At 40.8% G+C, this 23,783-nt stretch overlaps 1 protein-coding gene and 1 long non-coding RNA gene across 9 annotated transcripts in view; one reads left to right on the forward strand and one right to left on the reverse strand.

Annotated features, from left to right (window-relative positions):
- Nucleotides 1–4,421: 4,421 nt before the first annotated feature.
- Nucleotides 4,422–5,457, reverse strand: LOC122732835. Its single transcript, XR_006353652.1, has 2 exons — nt 5,156–5,457; nt 4,422–4,573 (listed from the first exon to the last, which is right to left on the reverse strand). It is a non-coding gene; the product is annotated as an uncharacterized LOC122732835 (long non-coding RNA).
- A 1,162-nt stretch (nt 5,458–6,619) lies between these two features.
- PDLIM5 (PDZ and LIM domain 5) overlaps nt 6,620–23,783 on the forward strand; it is a 214,671-nt gene continuing 197,507 nt past the window's right edge. For all 8 annotated transcript variants that reach the window (XM_043971436.1, XM_043971437.1, XM_043971438.1 and 5 more), the window contains exons 1-2: nt 6,620–6,751; nt 10,469–10,606. In XM_043971436.1, coding sequence (XP_043827371.1) covers nt 10,511–10,606 — 96 coding nt within the window. In that variant the 5' untranslated portion in view covers nt 6,620–6,751; nt 10,469–10,510. The remainder of the gene's footprint in view (nt 6,752–10,468; nt 10,607–23,783) is intronic.

Consider the following 23,783-nt stretch of genomic DNA (forward strand, 5'->3'; position numbering starts at 1 on the left):
AAAGGCTAGGAGATGGGTAGGTCCTACTCTTGTATACATTCTGTGCAGCCATTTAGAAGTCTTTTTGGCATAATACAATATCAGCCCCATAGCCAGTCATGGCTAGAAATTTGTTCCTCCCACATTTCCACATGGTTGGTCAGCCTGAAACCAGGCAAAGAATATCTGTGAATGCTTCAAGGATTGTCCCCTCCCCACTCCTACCCCTCATAGGCCAGTTCAACCCTTATTACAGAATGCAACTATAAACATTCACTACAGCCTTTCCTTCTGGTAATTAAACATGACTGTTATTTTTGTAGTTGCCACAGGAGAATTTTGAGTCATGCATGAAATAATAAAATGTTAGAGCAAACATTTGCATTCTTATATAAACATTGTTTTTAGGTAGAAAATACTCTTAAAATATCTTCTTGTTAACCTAGTTAGTCTATAGGGAATAGTTTCTGTTATTTGAGTTTTTCCAGATTTGTATGGTAAATTTTAAGGACCTCAAAAAAGTTTACTGGTTTTCCATCTGCACTGTTGGAGAGAGTGTCCACACCAGTGAGATCATTGGGATCCACTGGGAAGTATTATTTTAGTTTTATTTGTGGTTTGATTATTTGGTGAGAGCATGGAAAGAAGAGGTGATTAGTTTGATTCACTGAATTCGTTCAACAAACATGCACTCAAACAACAAATATTAATCCCCTCCTTTGTGCCGAACACTCTGCTAGGTACTAGGGGACATAAAGAGTTTTGTGTCATAGATATAGTGTGGAAAGGGATGCTATAGGTCATCTAGAAGTTATGTAGTCAAACATACCTATTTACAGATGAGAGAATTGAGGCAGAGAGATGATAGAATCATTAATTTAAGGCTAGAAGGGACTTCTAACCCAATTCTCTTATTTTACAGGTGAGTAAACTAAGGCAAAGAAATAAGTGACTTGTCCAAGGTCATACAGATGGTAAGCATCAAAGTAGGATTTAATCCTGGAGGATTAACTAATTAATTAAATTCAGTTAACACTCTTTCTGTTGTTACCATAAGAAGAGGTTAAGTAATTGTCTAATTTCACACAGGTAGTTAAGTAACAAAGCAAGGATTTGAACTCTCATTTTCCAACACTAAATCCAGCATTCTGCCCACTGTATCATATATCACTGTATCCTTGTAAAGCTTTTAAGTCTCAAGTTACTAGCACCAACATACCTAGCTTCTCCCAATGTACTACAAAAATGTCTCTTCTCTGATTGGTGATCACAAGATGGAGAGAGGGTGAGTGCTTAAAAGGTGATCACTGATGGTGGGGAATGCCAATGACTTACACACCCAAGAAGCCTAGTAGATTGTCCCTATTTACCAAGACTAAATAGGAGTGGAGTTGAAAAGTGGTCTTAGAATGTCTTCTCTGAAGGGGACTCAGGAATTTCAGATCCTGAACCTTAAGATACTGGGTAAGCTTTCTCACTAATCACCTACCCACCCAACCTTCCACAAACTTCTTCTGGATCTATGCATATTGTGTGGCTAACAATGGAGCACATGGGCTGTCTATCATTTGTCTTACATCTTGCCTCATGACCAACTCACCTTTTCACATCACACAACTCTCTGATTTCATCTTTGACTTCTCTAGAGCAATGCTTGGTTGGTAAGGGGTCGTGGCTTATTCTACTATATATTCATCCCTTGAGGGTTGACCCTATATGGATGTGCTTCATTCCCTCATCTTTTCACAGTCTCCTCTAAGTGTACAGAGCCTGAGCTATCGCCCAGCTAATCAATATTTTATTCTTCCTCAGTCACCACAAACTTGGAACTGTGGGACATCTTGACACTCTGGGAGTGAGAGGCAGTGATTCTTCACTCATTCTATACTCAGTCATCATAGGACCCTAAAGGGTAGGGGCCCGTATTATGGGCCCTATCTATGGTAGCCCAATCCCCAGGTTCAAATCCACCTGTTCCTGTGCTTCAGGATCAATGAATGCTGAGGCAAAAATTGTCTTCTCTCTTTTCTTTTCCCATACTTCTGTGCCTATTTATCCCAGTCCTACCCCATCCGCAGGCCCATTAACTTCAGCCTACCCATTTGTCTGCATACTTTAGAATTTTTACCTTTATTGTTTAGAAACTCCCTTCTGTCTTAGGACTCTTCACTTCACTTTCTTCACATTCTCTTAACTTATCAGAAAAATCGCTTTCCCTTACTGGATGAGCCTTTCCTGCTGATCATTAACTAAGGGTATCCCTCAAGATTACACCCTAGGTTTCTCTTTTCTCTCCCACTATTCAACCTTTCTCTAAGTGATCTCATTTGCTCCCATATGTTCAATGATCATCGCTGTACACATGACTCCCAGTCTATAAATCGGCAAAAATAAATATGAATCTTTAGAGTTCCACATTACCAAATGCACAGCAGGCATTTCTCACTGCCTGTCTGTCCTAAAGGCATCTTAAACTCAACATGTCTAAGACAGAATTCATCATTTCTTCTTCCCCTACCCCTTAAGCTACCACTTCTTCCTAACTTCTTTATTTCCGTCAACATACCAGAGTGTCATGGATTTAAAGCTGAGAGGGACCTTAAAGGTTGTGATCCAAACCCTCATTTTATAGATGAGGAAACTGAGACACAGGGAGGTTAAGAGATGCACACATACATACACATATATATGTATATATGTATGGACATATATGTGTGTGTGTGCGTGTGTATATATATATATATATATATATATATATATATATATATATATATACAGAGAGAGAGAGAGAGAGAGAGAGAGAGAGAGAGAGAGAGAGAGAGAGAGCGTGAGCAAGTTAGTTATCTGAGGCAGGATCTAAATCCAGGTCTTTCTGATTACAAGTCCAGTGCCCCCATCTATCATGCCATGCTCTTTCCTTACGCTTCTAATCACCCAGGAACCAGACCTCAGTATTATCCTCCACAAGTCACTCTTTCTTAGTCTGCCTATTCAATCAATTGTCAATTCTACACATACAACATCACTCACATTGCAACCACTACCTTCTTTCAGGTCTTTATCAGTTCTCACTTGGTTTTTTTTTTTCTTTCAGAGCAATGAGGGTTAAGTGATTTGCCCAGGGTCACACAGCCAGTAAGTGTCAAGTGTATGAGGTCACATTTGAACTCAGCGTCTCCTGAATACAGGGCCAGTGCTTTATCCACTGTACCACCTAGCTGCCCCCTAGTTCTCACTTGGACTTTTGCAATAGCCTCCTGCCTCCATTTTCTACCCTCTCCAACCCATCCTCCACACTGATGCCAAAGCGGGATTCCCGAACCCAGATCTGAGCATGTTACTCCTTTGCTCAAAAAGCACCAGTAGCTCCCTCTTGCCTGTAGGATAAAGTATAATTCCTCTGTCTTTTAAAGTCATTCACAATATGGCTTTAATCTATCTTCCATACTTAACGCCCCAACTCCGTTTCGCTTACTCTATGTTCCCAGATAAACTGGACATCTCCTATCTCTGCCTTTGCACAGGCTGTCCCCCAAGCTGGGATTGAACATTGCCTCTCACCCCTATCTTTTAGGGTCTCTATCTTTCTTCAAGGTTCAGCTCAAGTGACAGCTCCCAAAATGCGATCTATGCTGATCTCCCCTGACTCCTTATTGGTAGTGCCTTCCTCCTGGAAGTTATTTTATATTTATTTTTTACACATTTATATTTCCTAATCTATGTACACCTCATATCCCCTCAGTCGAATGCAAGCTCCTTGAATTCAGGGACTGTTCCAGTTTTGTCTTTACACCCCCAGACCCTCTTGAAGGGTCTGGCGCATAGTTGCTTGATGACATCAATGAATGAATGAATGACATCAAGATTATATAATTTTATCTCCTATCTACAGATGGCTTTAAGGTTTGCAAAGTACTTTTCTCAGAACAGCTCTGTGAAATACAGTGTACAAGTATTTTTATTTCCATTTTACAGGTTAGGAAATTCAAAGCATTTAAGTGATGCAGAGGTCTTTTGTCTCTAGGGACTTTGATAATATATGAAATTGTTTGGGTATTAGCCACACTTATTCACACATATAGACACATATTGCCCTTTGGCTAGATATTGGGCACCACTAAACAGATATTCTTATAGGAGCTGAAAAGTAAGTTAGCAATCCAGATCAAGGGCAGAATTACTGACTTGAGTATAACAGCAAGAGAGACCACCAAGCTTACCGCAGATGCTTACCAGCTGTGTGCCTCAGGCTCCTCATCTCTGAAATAGTAATACTGGTAGTATCTAACTCATGGGGCTGTCCTGGGACTTCAAGGATACATCCAATAAGGATGTAACACTGGGGTAGTCTGTAGACTCAAAAGTGAAACAGCATTTATTAAGTGCCAACGCTGGGATACTCAGTATACTCAGAAATGAAACAGCATTTTCTCTCAGGGAGCTTTACATTTTACTGGGGGGAGACAATTTATTGTTGCTGTTCACAAATAAATCAACAGAGGAGATTTATATGTTGCACCTTTTAAGGTTAGCTTTCCATACTCCGATGGATCTGTGATCTCATTCCCTCCCAGAATGCATGTCAAAATCATACCTGTGTATTAAGAGAAAAAGTAAAGTATATAATTATCTATAGATATAGGGGAAGGGACCAGACATGTTATTTCATGGTTTACATAAGGAAATTCCTTCTGTTGTTTCAGATTAGCACCTTTTATGGAATTTACAGCATTGAGAAACACCCCCAAATCTAGGAGTTATCCTTGACTCCTCACTCTTACCCCTTCATATCCAGTATTGCCAACATCGGTGAATTTCATCTCTCAAATATTCTTCTCTCCTCTGTCACTGCCACCCCTCTGTTACAGGCCTTCATCACCTCCTGCCTCGACTCTTGCAACAGCCTCCTGGTGGGTCTGCCCCCCTCCACTCTCTCTCCATTCTAATCAATCCTCCAATTCAGCCATCAAAGTGATTTTCCCAAAGCACAGGTGGGAGGGTGTCGCCCTCTCTATCCAATAAATTTTAGTAGATCTTTTTCACCTCCAGGATCAAATACAAAATTCTGTCTGGCATTCAAAGCCTTTCATAACCAACTCCTTCTTCTTCCCTTCTCCCCAGGGGGTGAAAAATTCCTTTCCAGTCTTCTTCCCCATTATACCTTCCCACCACTTACTCTTCTCTTCATCCAGAGACACCGTCTTCCTTGATGTTCCAGAACAAGATACTGTTATTCCAGCATTTTCTCGGGTCGTCCCCCATGCCTGAAATGTTCTCCCTCTTCATCTCTGCCTATTGGCTTCCCATCGTCTACAGGAAGACACCCCCAATTCCTCTTCATACTAGCGCCCTCCCTCTTTTAATTATTTCTCACTTAACCTATATATAGCTTGTTAGAATATATTTGTTTGCTTGTCTACCCCATGGAGCTCTAGAAGCAGGGGCTTTTCGCCTCTTTATCTGCAGCGCTTTGCACAATGCCCGGCACACAGTAAATGATTAAGAAATGTTCATTGACTATTATTGACTGAAAATCAAGAGATTTGCCCCGGGGTCAAAGGCCGGACTCGATGAAGACTCTTTATCCTCTTTCTTTCTTTCTTTCTTTCTTTCTTTCTTTCTTTCTTTCTTTCTTTCTTTCTTTCTTTCTTTCTTCCCCCCCTTCCTTCCTTCCTTTTTTTTTTTTTACGGGGCAATGGGGTTAAGTGACTTGCCCAGGGTCACACAGCCAGTAAGTGTCAAGTGTCTGAGGCCGGATTTGAACTCAGGAACTCCTGAATCCAGGGCGGGTGCTTTATCCACTGCACCACCTAGCCGCCCCTCTTTCTTTTTTGCGGGGCAATGAGGGTTAAGTGACTTGCCCAGGGTCACACAGCTAGTAAGTGTCGAGTGTCTGAGGCCGGATTTGAGCTCAGGTCCTTCTGAATCCAGGGCGGGTGCTTTATCTTCTGAGCCATCTAGCTGCCCCTCCTCACTACTTCTTTTACCTAGGGACTGTATAGTTATAATATATCTTATAACTTTACAGTGTGAAGCACTTTGCAAGTTATATAGTGTGACACGATCGTCAAAGATTATTATTCTCCCTATTATTTCATTCCTCTGAGTGTGTGTGTGTGTGGGGGGGGGGACGGACGGAGAGGGGAACTGTCACTGTTCCTTCATCTGAAGTATGGGATTACCGGTGTTTTCCTTCATTGAAAGGAAGCTGATTGCACCAAAGTTCTATGAGCGCATCGGAATTCCCTGCACAACAGGAGGGGATTCCCTGAACTTGCGCGACGGGGAAAACTTAGCCATCGGCATCGCCGTTTTTAGTAAACCCATTTCTGCCAGTTTGCTTGCTTCCCAAATACAAGCCATTCAGAGAAAAGACTTAGACAAGCAGAGCTGCGGAGGAAAAAGAAGACTGCTCGATGTGGACGATATGCCACTGGGCTCCGAGGTGGGAAGCCTGCGCGTCCAGTGCCCCTTAGAACACTTCTATCCCGGGAAGGGTCTTTCCCAGCGCAGCGGGTTTCCTCGGCTCCTGTCCCTGGGTAGCCTCCCTCATTCTGGAGACACACCTCCCTCTCCCTTTCCCTCTCCCTGGAGGGGAGTGGCCCTGGGAGCCAGCAGTGCCGAGGACTTCCCCCCTGGGCCGGGACGTGGGAGGAGCCGCGGGAGAAAGTGGAGGCGGAAGTGGCCGCTAGGAGACTGGCTCACACGCCCTGGGAGTCAGTCACTTGTCAGCGCTGACCCGCGCCTGAGACAGCGCAGCTCCTGCCCGTAGGTGAGTGAGCCCGCCGCGGGCTGGGGAGCGAGCGGCGGGAGGCCAGCCGCCGGGTCCCGGAGCTCCGCCGCGGGGAGGACTGGCCAATGACTAGCCCTAGAAGTGGAGGAGGAAAGAGAAAAGGGAGGACGGCGGAGCAGCGGGCGGAGAAAGCCCCGCTGCCGTGTGCGATCCTCAGGTGCTCAGCCCCGCTCCGGCTCCGGCTTTCGGCGAGAGGAGGGGCCAGTCCGCTCCCCGGAGCTAGCGGTGGACAGAGCGCAGGGAGCCCTGCAGGGTTGGGGGGGAGCCGGGCGATGGCGCGATCCCTGGGAGGAGGGCAGAGGCAGCTCCCCGCGCCCCGGGGGCAAGGGGGCCTCCGGGGAGAGGGGAGGGAGGGGCCGGCGGCTCCTGGGGAGGCTCGCTCCGGGAGCGCGGGCGGGCGGGCGGCGGCGGCAGCACCTTAGCCCGGCCCAGCCCAGCCCTGCCCAGTGTTCCCGGAGCGGAAAGAGCCTCCGGGCAAAGCCCCAGAAGCCTCCCCCGCTCCGCTCCGCCAGCCGGTCCGCCTGTCAGCCCGCCCGCTGGGATTGGCCCCTGGGCACTGCCTTCATTTCAACTTTCTGCCCCTTACTTTCATTGGGTTTTCTCTTCGTGGGGGGAGGTGGTTGTTTATTTCCTTCCCTTTGAAATACACATGCACATACATCTCCCGTCTCCCCGAACTGCTTTTCTTTTGCAAAAGCTAACCTGTTTGGGGCCAATTCCAGTTGAACCAGCAATAAAGTAAAGCCTCATTAATTAATTTTTTAAAGACACAAGCAAGTAAGTACGCTCCTGGAGGTCAGAGGCGTTCAGTTGCGGGTCTATTCTCAGGGCCAGACGCAGTCCCTAGCATTTCATAAATGCTTTTTGCACCAGCCAGAGCTACAAATGCTTTTTTAAAAAATAAGATATTAGATGTTTCTTTTATTTTCTTTCTTTTTTTTAAAGGCATTTCTTTTTAAGACTGTCTTTAACAAGTGGAAAAAAATAAAGGGGAAGAGACCAGGAAGAAATATGCTCAGGAAACACACTCATAGCTAAGCTGGGTTGGGCAGGGTTAGGGTGTGATCGCTCGATCTGATCCTCGGGTTCAGGCTTCCTGACTGTCAAGGCGTCTGAAATCCAGCCTGCTCAGAGAGCCAGCTCCTGAGCCTTATTTGGCCAACAGGGAGAAGCGGGAGCCTGTTTTATGGAAAGCTGCCTGGCCGACCTCTTTCATCCTGTGCCTGTTGCCTTTTAGCCCTTCAGGTCTAACCTCCTGTCTTCTCGACTCTCAACCTGTCCTGGGAGATGTTTTGGTAGAGCTGAGTTGTTCTGTTTAGGTTGTTGCTTATTTTCATTACCTTCTGGTGTTCAGTGGGAGGCTTTTTTTTTTCTCTTCTTCTTAAGAGACAGCTGGAATTCTGGAAGTGTGGGGGATAGATACTAAGCTTCCTGTGTATGTATTGTTCCTTACCGGCTGCAACCACTTTGCAGATTGTTTTGACTTCCCAAAGAAAGGAACCCAGAGACCTACAAAAATCCAACATTTTTTACATTTTAAAATTTAATTTCCTGTCTGCTTGATAGGTTAAGTTTTGGGGGGAACTGTCATAAGATAACCTGAGAAATAGCAATAATAAGACAAATATATTTTAAAGTGAGCTAAAATACACAGTAAAACACAGAAAATGAAAGTAGAAGGAATATCTTCTTTGACATGGCTGATACAAAATGTTTAATAGTGAAGGAAGAAGAGAAAAGAAACCTCAAATTAACTAATTGCACACACTTATGTTCATATTATATGAGTTTTCATGCAAAGAATACTAAAGATCAGAGGAAATGGAACCAATTAGATCTATTTGTACCTGTAAAATACAAGGTCAATTTTTTAAGTGGTGTAGGAAGACATCAGTATGTGTTTTCTGTTATCACCTTTCCTTAACAATCACAGCAAAGAATTCCTTCTTCAGAAAGGGAGAAATACAAACTTGCCTATCACTGCTTACTGCTTTTTTTTTTTTGCACTTGGGTAATATCCTCATATGTACACAGCAATTCTTCCAGTTGTACAAGGATATATAAACTATATATAAACAGGGATGTATAAACTATGCTCTTTGACCATAGTTTAGCCCTAATTCAATATTATTTATCTGTGGCTAAAAAAGTAGTGTAGTCTGTAACCTAATTTTCATCTGTTTAGCTTTGATCCAGGGCTGGGCATCTTCCAAGATTTCCTCGTATTTTGTGCTCACTTTTCCTTTATGGAAAGCAGAAACCACTTTGAAGTAGGCAGGCAGTTTTTGGTTTTAGGACCTTCAATGGTTCATACATGTAATTATGATTATGAATATGATATCATGGGTACAGAAATGTAGATCTCTGAAGCTCCTGGAAAAATATTTTAGAAGTGGGTGTCTGAAATGTTGTAAATGCTCAAAATTGGCCAGCAGTCTCATCACTACAAGGGAAGTGACTACACAAACACACACACACATGTTCCCCCTCATTTTTATGTCTTTGAATGGTTGCTTAAAAAAAAAAAATCAATGTGGCTTAAACCTTCCTCCTACTCCCAAAACATATAAGTGTTCAGACTTTGTTTTTGTAGAATAAAATGCAACCTTGGACTAATAGTGTTAAAACGGGAACTTGAAAGCATTTTATCTTCTAGGTTGTGATTTTCCCCTAATTTCCTGTATTGATCATCTAGAATCTTACCTGCAATGCTTTATAGTAATCATAGAATCCTGGAACTGGCAAGGTCTTCAAGGTCATCAAGTCGAAACCCCATCTTACAAATGAGGAAACTGAGGCCCAGGGGATTTAAGTGACTGGTCCACTTAATAAACAGGGTAGTAAGTAGCTGAGCTTGTATTTGAATCCAGTCTTCTAGCCTTGTGGTAGATTGGATTGCTCCCATAACCTTTCCAGGGGCTTGAATTCCCTCTCACTTTCTCTCTTTCCCCCTCCCCTCCAAGACCCCAGCTAAAATGTCATTGTAGCACAGCATTGCCTATTATTTGAGGAAAAAGTTGATGTAGACTTTTGACAGTTGGCAAAAGCCCTACAAACAACAGACTGCAGCACATAGTGTGAAAATTGTATTTTTTTAATAGAAAGCAATTAGGAAGAATGTAATATTTGAAAAGCAGGGTACTGAATCCTTCTGATTTATAGGCTGTAGCACCCCTCACATGTCTTATAGGGGAACTCAGAATTCAACTGATATTGAACTGAAGGCCTCTTGCCAACTGAAGTCGAAAGAATGTATGAGGTGGGTGGGTGTTGGGAGATCATCTGAAATTAAGTATGAAATAGAATCTTGTTCTTTTTGTATATGCATTAAAAGAAGACTGCAAAGCACTTTCAGTTACAATTTTATAAAAGAAGCCACATGGAATAAAATTGGATTGCAGCAAGTTGTAAAATGTTCATGTCTAGAAATATATTCTGGAGTGGAATTTTCATACTATGGAAACTGGCAGACCTGTAGTAATTACATATAAACTCTTGGATTCTTTTTCTTAGATGGAAATTTATGACGGTTTAATATAGCTCCCATTTTACACACACACACACACACACACACACACACACACACACACACACCCCACTCCAAAACATTATTATATTGTTTTTAAGTAGATTACTTAAGGATGACTTAGGTTTTTCAATAAACTGTTTAATTAGTTCTTTAATTATCCTTCACAGGTGCTTTTATTACCTGCAAGTGGACTTTGAACTGCAAGAGCCATGAGCAACTACAGTGTATCCTTGGTTGGCCCAGCTCCTTGGGGCTTTCGACTTCAAGGTGGCAAGGACTTCAACATGCCTTTGACCATCTCTAGTGTAAGCATAATTTTACAGCTTTTAAACAGATGTTAATTGCATCATGTGGTGCTTAATTGGTAGAGAGAAGTCTTTCTGTGAATGAAACCATTTATTGAGTACACCCACCATTGGTACTGGGGAAGGTTTGTCTCTTATGACATGGACATATAGCAAGTTATTAGCTATCCAGAAAGAATGATGAGGATAAAGAAGTACACAGATCTTACCAAGCCACCATTTTTAGTGATCAATTTCAAATTTTGTCCCTAAACATCTTTTTGTGTGTGTGTGTGGGGCAATGAGGGTTAAGTGACTTGCCTAGGGTCACACAGCTAGTAAGTGTCAAGTGTCTGAGGCCGGATTTGAACTCAGGTACTCCTGAATCCAGGGCCAGTGCTTTATCCACTGCGCCACCTAGCTGCCCCCAAACATCTTATTTGAGGTGAAAGTGCCACTTTACATGATGGGAAAGACAGTGGGCTGAACACTGAGTTCTTCCCCAGCTTTATCACTAATTAGCTGTGTGACTTTGATGACTCAGTCTCTGTGCCTCAGTTTCCTCAGCTGTAAAATGAGAAATTGGTTGAATGAGATGTTTTTCTGAGGTCCCTTTCTGCCCTCAAAATTCCATGTTGGTCACTTAGGGAATCAGAGAATTTTGGAGTTGGAAAGAGATCTTATAAAATCTGACCCCTCTCATTTTATAAATGGGGAAACAGATCCTCATTTCATATAGTATATATCCTCTGCTGCTGGTGGAGATGATGGTAAACAGGGAAATAACCAAAACTCAAACATTCTTCTGAGAATTGTCTGTTTGCTATTTTTTAATAATATAGATATGTGTGTATATATATATATATACATACATACATATATAAAATACGTATTTTGTTTACATATTTTTGAGAGAATATTCCATTCTAATGTTTTAGTACATACTATGTTTTGCTCCATTGCTGCCATACTAGATTTAGTGGTAGCTAGACTCCCTATTAATTGATTTGACAAGTTGTATGACTTACTTGATTTTTTTAGTTTAAGACTAGGCTTAAATCCTCCATTCATTCATTTTTTTTTTTGGAGGCATTTGGGGTTAAGGGACTTGCCCAGGGTCAAATGACTAATATGTGTCTGAGATGGGATTTGGACTTAGGTTTTCCTGACTCCAGGATTGGTGTTCTGTCCACTGAGCCACCTAGCTGCCCCTCATTCATCCATTCAAAAAATATATACATGAAAAGCATTGTATGAATGGAAAGAAGAATGAATTTGTAAAGGACTTGAGTTTGAATTCCTCCCCCAGGCTCCCAGCAGTAATTATGTGACCTTGGACAACTCACTTGATTTATTTAAATTATTTTCTTTCATTCATAAAATGGCAATGCTCTCTCCACCATTTACCTTGCCCAGTCGTTTACAAACTATTACATGTGACGTATTAATGTTTGTTTTGGTGAAAGAGCTCCATAAATCATGTTTGAATTTTTAATCAATTCTTGTCCCTCTTTCCTCTTTCATGAAGTGTTCCAAGGGAGATCAATTTGAATGCCACCTTTTCAGTTTAAATCCTTTTCAAAATTTGATGAAATTGTGGACATTTTTATCCATGTGGAAATTATTTTTTAATGATTTGTGCTTGTTTTTAGCATAGTAGCTTTTCTGCTATTGAATTGTTTTGATGAGTAAAGTGACGATACTTGAAGACGAAGTCTTGTTTCGGAAGTATTATTTTGTATTAAACATTGCACACGATTGTTTTCATTTTGCTGCCATTATCTAAAAAACAAGATTAAGGAACTTCCTTGTTTGTGGATACTCTACTGTAGCTGGATTCATCAATAAATACGTTGATTGTTTTTTGTTAATAGGAGGAGAAAACAAGGTGACTTGTTTTCTTTTTAATGTTTTTTAGCCTACTGGGCTGATCATTTAAAAAGTCCCACATTGTGATCCTGATATGACAGAACGTTGTGTACATATGTGGGTTCCTCACCCCTCTTCTCTCCTGGCAAATTAGAAATGCTTTTCTTTCGTGGCCAGAGTGCTAATTAAAGGTTTTCGAACATGCTGATTAAAAGAGAATATGGCAACAAAGCAGCCGAGTTATTTCTGTTCTATTACAAAAGTCTTTGCAATCTCCAGTGACCTTCTGCAGCCTTGTGCACTGGGGCATGCAGTTCATTTTGGAATGGGGGGGGAGGGGAGAATGGAGGGAAGGAGAGAATGTGGATTCTACTCTGCTGGGTTGTGACAGCACCTTGTAATTATTTTTAACTCTTTGTGATTCAGGTTAAATATGACCCATGATACTGTCTAGTAAAAAATGCTATGTTTATTTATTTGTCTGATAGATGACTTTATGAATGTGTCACAAAATTATTAATTTGTGTTATGTTGAGTTACTCTAACACATTCCACCATGCATAAAGCTGTTCTATTACTCCCTTATATGAACATTCATTTTTGTATTATATTTTAACAGATCAGTTATGCCAGATTATTATGAAAAATTTCAATGAACACCAGATTCCATAATTTCCAGTATCCTGATATGATCTCAAATTAAAACCATCCCTTAATCCACCCAATTCAGTGCCTCTCAGTTTAAATTAAAATGAACAAAAATTTATTTAGAGGCCTTGATATTTATGGTCTACATAATTGTAGGAAATATAATTTTTTTATTATTTCTGTGGGTTACAAACCCACGTAATTCTCTTTAATGAAAATGGCTCTATGTCAGTCAAATCCTGGGACTCAAGACTTTTTTGTTGCACTAGAATTTTAGTGTAGCAGACAAATGTTCTATTCTTTAGGGTTTGTAAACATTTTTCTTTTATAGAGATTTGGTTGTAGCAATACTTGAATGTTAAACTATATCTGTTGTAAAATATTGACATTCCATATGGACGTTGGACATCTTTTTCCTGGTATAACTTTAGTATGTCTTTCTTGAATTAATTCTTAAGGTAAGAATAGGAAGCTCTGCAGACTTTTTCTAATGAGCCTTCAGATGACTATAACAGCATGATCAAATGTTATTGTCTCCAGTTTCCCATCCTTCAAATGACTACTTGGCTGCAGGAGTTTGAGGTCTGCCTTTTTATGACCCCATAGTCTTGGAATTGCCCTAAAGCCATGGAATGTGGAGATGGGTTTCATTGTAGTCGAGTAAGGTTTATGGTCTTTGCCAACATATTTTATAAGGAGAACTAGAAGACTTGTTGCAAAATCCAAAGCCACATTTTGGGCATAATTTGATCTTCCACATGATGAAGTTACCATAAGTATTGTACATTTGTGTATACTTAGTTGTTAAAATGCATACTAAGGTTGAAATACTGGGATCTGGGATTTTTTTATGATCTGTTATGCAAGATACTTCTAGACTCCCATTCTTTGGATTTATTAAATGAACCTTTCCTGATTCTTGATAAATTTAGAAAAAGTTTTTGTAGGTAAGAAAGAGCCAGATCAGGTTTTAAATTCTGAAGTCAGATTGACTGACCCTTCATTGTAGGGTAAACAGTGCAAGACTTGAAAAGGTCCTTTTTATGACAAATTTTCCTCTTCTACCCTTTCTTTGCTCCTTTACCCAGTTATTCTTAGTGTATTTCTTAGGGTCATAGAGTTATGTGTTGATTCCTTATAAAGGGTGGAGGAACCAGAGAGCATATTACTATCGACTTATTCAAGGCCCATCTAAAATCCCACTTTCTATTTAAAAAAACCTTTCTTGATACCCCTCAATGTTAGTAGTGCTCCTTGAAAGCAAGGGCTATTTTTGGTCTATCTTTCTTTCTTTCTTCTTCTTCTTCTTCTTCTTCTTCTTCTTCTTCTTCTTCTTCTTCTTCTTCTTCTTCTTCTTCTTCTTCTTCTTCTCCTTCTTCTCCTTCTTCTTCTTCTCCTTCTTCTTCTTCTTTGCAGGGCAGTGAGGGCTAAGTGACTTGCCCAGGGTCACACAGCTAGTAAGTGACAAGTGTCTGAGCCCGGATTTGAACTGAGGTCCTCCTGAAGTCAGGGCCAGTGCTTTATCCACTGCACCACCTAGCTGCCCCCTTTGGTCTTTCTTTGTATTTCCAGCACAAAATAGTGCCTGGACACAGTAGATGTTTAATGAATGCTTGTTGATTGACTGCATGGCACTGGCCATTTTATAGATGTGCATGTGGTCACATGGCTTGAAAGAGGAAAAGGCGGGTTTAACTCCCAAATGTTTCCTCACTCTAAGCCAAGTAGACCTGCTGTGTGCTCAGCCCTGTGATAAGTGCTGATGAGACAGAAGAGGGGCAAAAGGCAGTCCCTGCCCTCCGGGAGCTCATAGTCTAATGGGGGAGACAATAAATAAATATGTCCAAACAAACCACATACAGGAAAAATAGGAAGTACTTAAAAGAGAGAAGGCACTAAATTTTAGAGGGGTTGGGAAAGGCTTCCTGTTGAAGATGGGATTTTAGTTGAGACTTAACTGAAACCAGTAAGCAGAGATGAGGCAGGAGAGCATTCCAAAGAATGCTGGAGCAGGGATGCAGTGTTTTGGGCCAGTGGCACTGGACTGAAGAGTAGGTAGAGGAGTCAAGTTTAAGAAGGGCAGATAGGTGGCAAAGTGGGTAGAGCACCAGGCCCAGTGTCAGGAAGACGCATCTTCCTGGGTTCAAATATGGCCTCAGACACTTACTAGCTGTGTAACCATGGACAAGTCACTTAATCCTGATTGCCCTTCCCCCCAAAAAAAATTCAAATCAAAACTGGGGTAGCTGGGTGGAGCAAGTCACTTAACGCCCTTGACCTCAGTTTCCTCCTCTGTAAAATGAGCTGGAGAAGGAAATGGGAGACTACTCCAATATCTCTGCCCAGAAAACCACAAATGGGGTCATGAAGAGTCAGATATGATTGAAAAACAATCGAACGACAAAGTATAAGAAGGAAAGATTCGAGGGGGCTAAGTTACGAAGGACTTTGAATGGTAAACAGAATTTTATATTTGATCCTGGAGGTAAAAGGGAGCTGCTGACGTTTACTGAGTAGGGGAGATGATGTGATTGGACCTGTGCTTTAGGAAAAACACTTTAGTGGCTGAATGGAAGATGGATTGCAGTGGGGAGAGACTTGAAGCAGGCAGATTCACCAGCTGGTTGTTGCAAAAGTCCAGGCTTGAGATGATATGGGACTGTACGTATGTGAGGTGGTGGCGGCAGTGTCAGAAGAGAGGAGGAGTTGTATGGCAGGGGTGAAATTAACAGGCCTTGGCAAGACATTGTATAAGGGTGATAAATGATAACGAGGAGGGGGGTGGCTAGGTGGTGCAGTGGATAAAGTACTGGCCCTGGATTCAGGAGGACCTGAGTTCAAATCCAGCCTCAGACACTTGACACTTACTAGCTGTGTGACCCTGGGCAAGTCACTTAACCCTCATTGCCCCGCCAAAAAAAAAAAAAAGATAATGAGGAGTCCTTAGGGAGTCTGGGGGACTAGGAGGATGGTGGTGTCTTCTATAGTAACATGGAGATCTGGAGAGGGGGCAACTTCAGGGGGAAAAGTAATAAGTTCTGTTTTGGACATATTGAGTGTTAAGATGTCTATTGGACATCCAGGCCAAGATGTGAGATAGGAGGTCAGCTGAGAGCTTAGGGCAGGATTGGTAGATTTGAGAATCATCAGAGTAGGTAGGGATGGTCAGCTGATGAAACCACTAAATCAGCTAATATAGAGAGAGATGAGAAGAGAGCTCAGGACAGATCCCTTAAGGACACCTATCCACAGAGCCTTATCTACTCAATAAATGCTCATTGGTTGAGGTTGCAAGTGGTCTGATAGGCAAGAGGCAAACAGGGAGAGAGAGTGTCAAGGAGAAGAGAATGATCAATAGTGTCAAAGGTCAAGGAGAATGAGGACTGAGAAAAGGCTGCTGGATTTGGCCATAAAGAGATCATTGGTAACTTTGGAGAGAGCAGTTTCAGAAATCAGATTGTAAGGGGTTAAGAAGCGATTGAGAAGAGAGAAAGTAAAGACCCCAATCGTAGATAGCCTTTTCAAGGAGTTTAGTCACAAACGATAAAAGAGATAGAGGATGAAAGTTACTAGGGATGAAAGGATAAGATGAGGGCAGGTGAAAGGTTCTCTAAACCCAGAAGCCTTAGTGGACTTCTATAGTGGAATATTCCCTTAGTACCTTACATTTTTAAAAAAAATCTAATTAAATCTTTTATTTATTTTTAAATAAAATACATAAGAGCATATACACAGCAGAACAGAAAAAGAGGATTCTGTATGAAGGGGGAATAAATAAATACACACACACACACACATATGGTCACATGGATGAAAAAGATCAAGGCGTTCCTAAATTTAAAAAGTTATATATGTGTGTGTGTGTGTGTGTGTATAATTGTTAGATTATTATGTACTATAGAGCAGGACTTCTTCTTTTGTTTGTTTTTGTTGTTGTTGGGTTTTTTTTAGTGAGGCAGTTGGGGTTAAGTGACTTGCCCAGGGTCACATAGCTAGTAAGTGTTAAGTGTCTGAGGCCAGATTTGAACTCAGGTCCTCTTGAATCCAGGGCCAGTGTTCTATCTACTGCACCACCTAGCTGCCCCAAGAATGGTTTTTTGGGGGGTTTTTTGGTGATAGAGCAGGACTTCTTAAACTTTTTCCACTCTTGACCTCTTTTCACCTGAGAAATTTTTGCACAACCGTGGGTGTGTGTGTGTAATAAGTATACAAATCAAACATTTACTGCCAGATTTTTCACAGCTCCCACATTCAGTTACCCTGGGTGGACACCCACAGTTTAAGAAGCTTTGCTATAGAGCATGTATAAATATGCCCATTAGAACTTGATTAGCCAATTCTCCTTCTATTCAATTTCCTTTTTTCTCTTTGAATCACTTCTTCTATTCATGATGCTCCTCCAAAAATATGTATCAAAGAATTAATAATCTCTGGACTAGAATGTTTGAATATAATTTCACATGGATTTTTCCCCCATCTTTTTGAAACTACAAAATATGCATAACTAACTATATTGGTATCCTTTGGAACACTTCTTGGCACAATGTGAACTTTTAAAAAATACAACCTATACATTTTATATCAGTACATTCTTTTTCTTTTTTTTTTGGCGGGGCAATGAGTGTTAAGTGACTTGCTCAGGGTCACACAGTTTCAAATGTCTGAGGCCGGATTTGAACTCAGGTCCCCCTGAATCCAGGGCTGGTGCTTCATCCACTGTGCCACCTAGCTGCCCCATCAAATTCTATTTTTCAAAAGTTTCTCTGATACACAGAGTCTTGGAGTGGAAAAGAGATCTCAAAGGCTTTCTAGTCCAACCCATAGCTGAAGAAGAATCCCCATTGTTAAAAACCTGAAAAATGATCATTTGAAGACATCAAGTGAAGGGAAACAGATTTTGGATAACTCCATTTGTTAAGGAGTTTTTTTGGTTTTTATCTCTGACATAAAGCCTAGATTTGGTTCTTTGCAACCTCAACCAATGAGCATTATTGAGTAGATAAGGCTCTGTGGATACAGAGTTAGAAATGAGAGAGCCTTTGCCCTCAACGAGCTTACATTCTAGAGGGAGATATAACGTACACATCCAAGAAGATATAAAATACATACCAGGCAAAGACCTGGTACTTCTAGAAGCTGGGGGCATCAGGAAGGGTCTTATGGAGGTGGTGGCATCCGTTGCTCCTGTTTCTGATGTCTGAGGCCAAGTTGGTAGAGAGATGCTTACTTGAAGATTGTAAAAGTTGGTCTTCTCCATGATAATCATCCCTCTTTCTTTCACTAGATCTTTCTATGGCCGGATTCAAAGTCCTTAGCTCTGGTTGCCCTACCTTGGACGTCTTCCTAAAATGGAGTGACCAGAATTGACCGCAGTATTAGTGAGAGGGTCTACACAGGGCAGAACAGAGCAGAGCTGTCACCTCCTGTCCCCCCCTGCCCCCAAGTCCCTCAGGTCTGGGCACTGTCTTCATTAATGCAATTTAAGATCTCATTCGCTTTCTTGGCTGCAACATCACAATGCCAACTCATGGTGAGCTTAGAGTTCACTAAATCCCCTGGCTTTTTAGCAGATGAACTGGTCTAGTCACAGCTTCATTTCATACTTGTGATTTTCATTGTTTGGACTTAAGTGCAAGACCTCACCTGTATCCTTATTAAATTTCATTTGATTAAATTTGGCCTCTTAATCCATCTGCAAACTTGGTAAGCATTCCTCTGATGCCTGTTATGGGGCCAAGCACCAGTCCCTCTTCATTTCGCTGGAGACCTTCCTTCAAGTTGGCAGGGAAACATTAATGATTATGTTTTGTGCCTCATCATTTGGCAAGTTATTAAACTGCCTCCTTAGACTGTCATATAACCCAAATCTCATCTTTTCCAGGATAACATGAAAAATTTTCTCCAATATTTTGATAACCTCTAGGTAAATTAGGTTTAGATTATCTTTAAGAATGTTCTAGGGGGCAGCTAGATGGCTCAGTGAATAGAGTACCGGCCCTGGAGTCAGGAGTACCTGAGTTCAAATTTGACCTCAGACACTTAACAGTTACTAGCTGTGTGACCTTGGGCAAGTCACTTAACCTCAATTGCGTCACCAAAAAAAAAAAAAGAATGTTCTAAAAATTAGGAAATGAAATATTTGCAAAATATTTTATGCATTTATGAAAATGCAGTTAGAAATTTTATATTTTCTCCCTTCCCCAAATATCCTATTTCTTAGAAAATGTTATGATACTCTAATTCAAGAAATCTGTGATTTCATCCATGTGGATCCTTATTCCAACAACATGGATCTAAAGCTCTCTGTATCATAGGAAATAGTTACGTGAATTGTTCTGGCCAAAACAATTCATCATTTGGCAGCTAACCTTTTGGGAATGGGCCTATCTACTTTTTTTTAGCAAGGCTGGTTCTTAGAAAATAGTGTGTTACTGGTTCATATTGTAAATCTTTCAAGTTTGTTCCACCTGTCCTAATTTAGCATGATGATATATTTCACTATGTTAGAGTTTGCTTTGACATATTTGGATAAGTTTTGTTTGCACATGTAGTTCATGATTCTAATTCCTGTTTTTCCGGCCAGCTGAAGATATTTGGAGATTTGTAACTTTCTGTTGTGAAATCCTAGTTTATTCATTGTTTTTGAGTTATGCATGCATACAATATTTTAATGGGTCAAATGCTGGACAGATTGAATTACCCATTCTTCAGTAGACTTTTGGTGAGATGCTTTCTCTCTTGAGATCCGTTTTTCTACTTTTCCCACTTTCCACATCTTTACTGAGATACTATTTCTGGTTATCCCAATAGGGCAGAGATTTGAATGATAGCAGTCTGTAACTTGTATGTTTGTGGGGGAAGAACGTAGAAATTGCCCCCTTTGTATCCATACAGATTATAAATAAGCTCTTTGAAGGTATAAAATATCTGTAAAGCACTTGCAGACTTTAAAGCCCTATATAAATTTAGGCAGTACATAGTGTTGGACTTGGAATCAAGAAGTCCTGAATTCAAATCTGGTCTCGGACGGGCTGGATTTGTGACCCCGGGCAAGGAACTTAACTCCTCTGTGCCTCAGTTTCCTCCTCTGTAAAATGGAGATGATAATAGCACTTGTTTTCCCCAGTTATTATGAGGATAAAAGGAGATAATATTTGTAAAGTCCTTTGCAGACCTTGCATTGATGAAAATGATGACAATGATGCTTAGCATTTGTCTCTATATCTCAGCACCCAGCACAATCCACCCTTACACTTGCTCCCTGCTCCCTAATGGTGGTGGGCCACTCCTCTGGAGCAGACCACCCTGATGCATCCGAAGGTCTCCCAGGGCTTTCCATCTGCCCTGCAGTTGAAGTCTCCTACCCGTGTTAACTTCCCCAATTAGAATGTGAGCTCTTTGAGAGCAGAAACTGCCTTCTTTTTCTATTTGTATTCCTAGTAATGCTTGACACATAATACTGACTAAATGACTAAATTTATTCATTAATAGAAGCCTTTTGATTCATCGATGTATAACATAGACGTGCTGCAGTAACGTGGCTCTGCTTAGTCATTGGTTCAGGCTACAGGCATCAGAGAGGGCTGAGGTTTGTGGGCATAGCTGACCATAATTCTTTTGGCAGGGCCCACCCTAGGGAAAATTGTGGATAAAATTTGTTTTTAGTTTCCATTACCATTTTTTTAAAGTCTCTCTTCCCCCTGCCTCCGTGTTCTCAGTATTACTGTGCTGACCGAGGTGTTTTTGGTCTGTGTGATTTCTTAACCTTTTCTGTGTTGTGGACCCTTCTGGCAGTCTGGTGAAGCCTATAGACCCCTTCTCAGAATAGTCTTTTTAAATGCATAAAATGAAAATACAAAGTAAATCAATTATTGAAATACATTCAGCACATTTTTTTTTTTTAATCCAAAGAGCCTAGGTTAAGAATCACTGTTAGAGGGGCAGCTAGGTGGCGCAGTGGATAGAGAGCCAGCCCTGGATTCAGGAGGACCTGAGTTCAAATACAGCCTCAGACCCTTGACACTTAGTAGCTGTGTGACCCTGGGCAAGTCACTTAACCCCAATTGCCTCACTAAAAAAACAAAAACAAACAAACAAAAAAGAATCACTGTTAGAGGAAAACCATCTGAAACCTTGTTTGTACTAATTTGACAGGAATTTTTTTGTGTATGTATTTTAAAGGTAGATTCTTGGGAAAATAATACTTGGGACAGAATTAAAAATAGTATGATTTCAGGCTTCAAATGACAACAGGTCATTGGGAGGAAGCTCGGTTAGGCTTCGTGTCCTGGGCTCCTTAAATTAAAATACATTGCCCCCATCTTGTGCTGGAGCCGCTGTTGGACCATTCTAGGCAGAGCCCCCAATTTGCTCCAGGTGGTAGAATTTAGAGACCCCCTTCAGCATCAACCTTGGGCTTGCCCCTTTTCCCCACACCTGCACCCCCAGCTCTTCCCTAGTCTCTTGGGAGTGGTGGTTCCTTCTGCCTCCTAATTTCTGCTCTTTCCAGAAGAAGCCAACCCTTTTAGTAGCCTAGAAGCCTCACTGTGTCCTTGGCAGTTCCTCTCTCACACCCTCTTCAAACCAGACAAATTCTTGTTTTTTGATGAGGCAACAGGTCAAGTGACTTTCCCAAGGTCACAAAGCTAGTAAGTGTCAAGTGTCTGAGCTCAGATTTGAACTCAGGTCCTCTTGACTCCAGGGCTAATGCTCTATCCACTGCACCACCTAGCTGCTCCAAGCCTAACCAATTCTTAAGCAGCCTAGAAATCACAAAATTCTACATCATGGGCTTTTTACCTTCCTCCCCAGGTGATTGGCCCTCTAACCCTGCCTTTGGTACAAACTTTGCTAGTTATAGCTCTGATTGCAGGCCCCTTTTTTGTGCCATTTGTAAAGTGGTAAACTGAGAAGTAGCATTACTGGGGGCCAGGAAGAAGGATTAGGCCAGCAGAAGGTCAGAGGTCATGTAGCAAAAGGGTATTTTTACCCCCTTGTGCATTTGGGGAAGGAATGCTGTCAGTGACGTCTAATGCTTGGGATTTCAAGCCAAATTTGGTTCTTGTGAATAGATAGGCTCTCTTCTCTTCCTCTTACTTGGAATTTCCTGACTGGTAACTTTTAAACAATTTTGGTTGTTGAATGTTACACTCTGTCAGCAGTTTGTAGATACTGAATTGTGTTTGTACCTATTTGTTAATTACAGTAGGTAAATTAAGGGAAAGCTTTGAACAGTAATTGCATATTGAATCAGACTTTAAGTTATGTTGCCTTTAATTTTTACTATTCTGAGTAAATTGTACTATGTATAGTTTGAACTATATATATTGAACTATATCTCTATCTCTATCTCTATCTCTATCTAGTTATCTATCTAAAACTATAGTTTGATCCCTTCACTTAAACAGAAGTATGTTTAGTATGTTATATTCACTATTATCATGTTAGAAGTTTAATTTAGAGGGAAGCTTCCTTAGAATGTCCTGGGAAAAGTTTTAAATTTGGAAATATTTGTTTTCCTTTATAATGAAGTGGAAAAATTAAATAATGACATGTCACTGTTTTGTGTTTGCATAGGAATTTTTTCAGTGTTATATCATTTGTCACTTTTGCTTTCCTGTAAACCATAAAGATTTTCTCATTTTACAAAAAGAGAAACTGAGACTCCCAAATTGTCATACAGCAGATGTTGGAAGATATACATATGTGTGTGTGTGTGTGTGTGTGTGTATACATACACACACATTTCTTAAAGAAAAGTACTTGGAACATGTACTCCCTCTGGCAAAAATATATTTAAAAATATTTTCTTAAGCTTTACTTTTATAAATGGCTTGTGAAAGATTTTTTCCCCAGTAATAACTGGTGGCCTACAGGAAACCACTACTTTTATGACTGGACTGAATGAATTCAGAGTCAGATGATCTACTTATAGACTGGGAAGGGGAATCATCATTCATTTGGCATTTGAAAATGAACCTCTTTGTACATTTCTTTTCTGTTATAACCATTAGATTCTGTCAGGGTTGGAAATTTTTTTCAAAATCAAGCAAAAATTGACTGTCCCTAAGATTAATTAGACCTTTCCTGTGTTTACTTGGGGTGGGTTCTGTCAATATGTTCCATTATTTAAGGCTTTAGTTTTCTATGATTAACTATCTACATTATCCCAGTGAAAAGACTATCAAGCTACTGTTAAAATTTATGCAACTTAAGGTGTTTTTTGTTCAGAGGGGTGATAAAGAATACTATGAGACAGAAAACTGTAAGCGACATATCTTAGTACCAAACTCAGCCTCTGAGAACATGCTGGTGTTAATTAGGAAAGGATAGTTAGAATCCTGATGTTATTAAAGTTAGTAATTTCAGTAGCATTGCATTTGTTTAGTGCTTAATAATTTTTGGTGTATGTGTATACTTCTTAAGGAATAAGCTTAAGACCTTTTATACACACTCTTTAAAATTAAGCATTTAGATTCTACAGACTCTAAATGATTCAGCAATTTGTTTAAATAAGTTGTTGGGTTTGTTTGTCTTTCCATAATCCTTGTTTTTGTAAATGCAGTTGACTAAGCTTCCAAGTCTAAATTGGGTTTCTTTGTTCTCTCTCTCTCTCTCTCTCTCTCTCTCTCTCTCTCTCTCTCTCTCCCCTTCTCTCTCCCTCCCTTCCTCCATATATTTA

The sequence above is a fragment of the Dromiciops gliroides genome, chromosome 6 (genome assembly GCF_019393635.1).
Source record: "Dromiciops gliroides isolate mDroGli1 chromosome 6, mDroGli1.pri, whole genome shotgun sequence".
NCBI classification, from domain to species: Eukaryota; Metazoa; Chordata; class Mammalia; order Microbiotheria; family Microbiotheriidae; genus Dromiciops; species Dromiciops gliroides.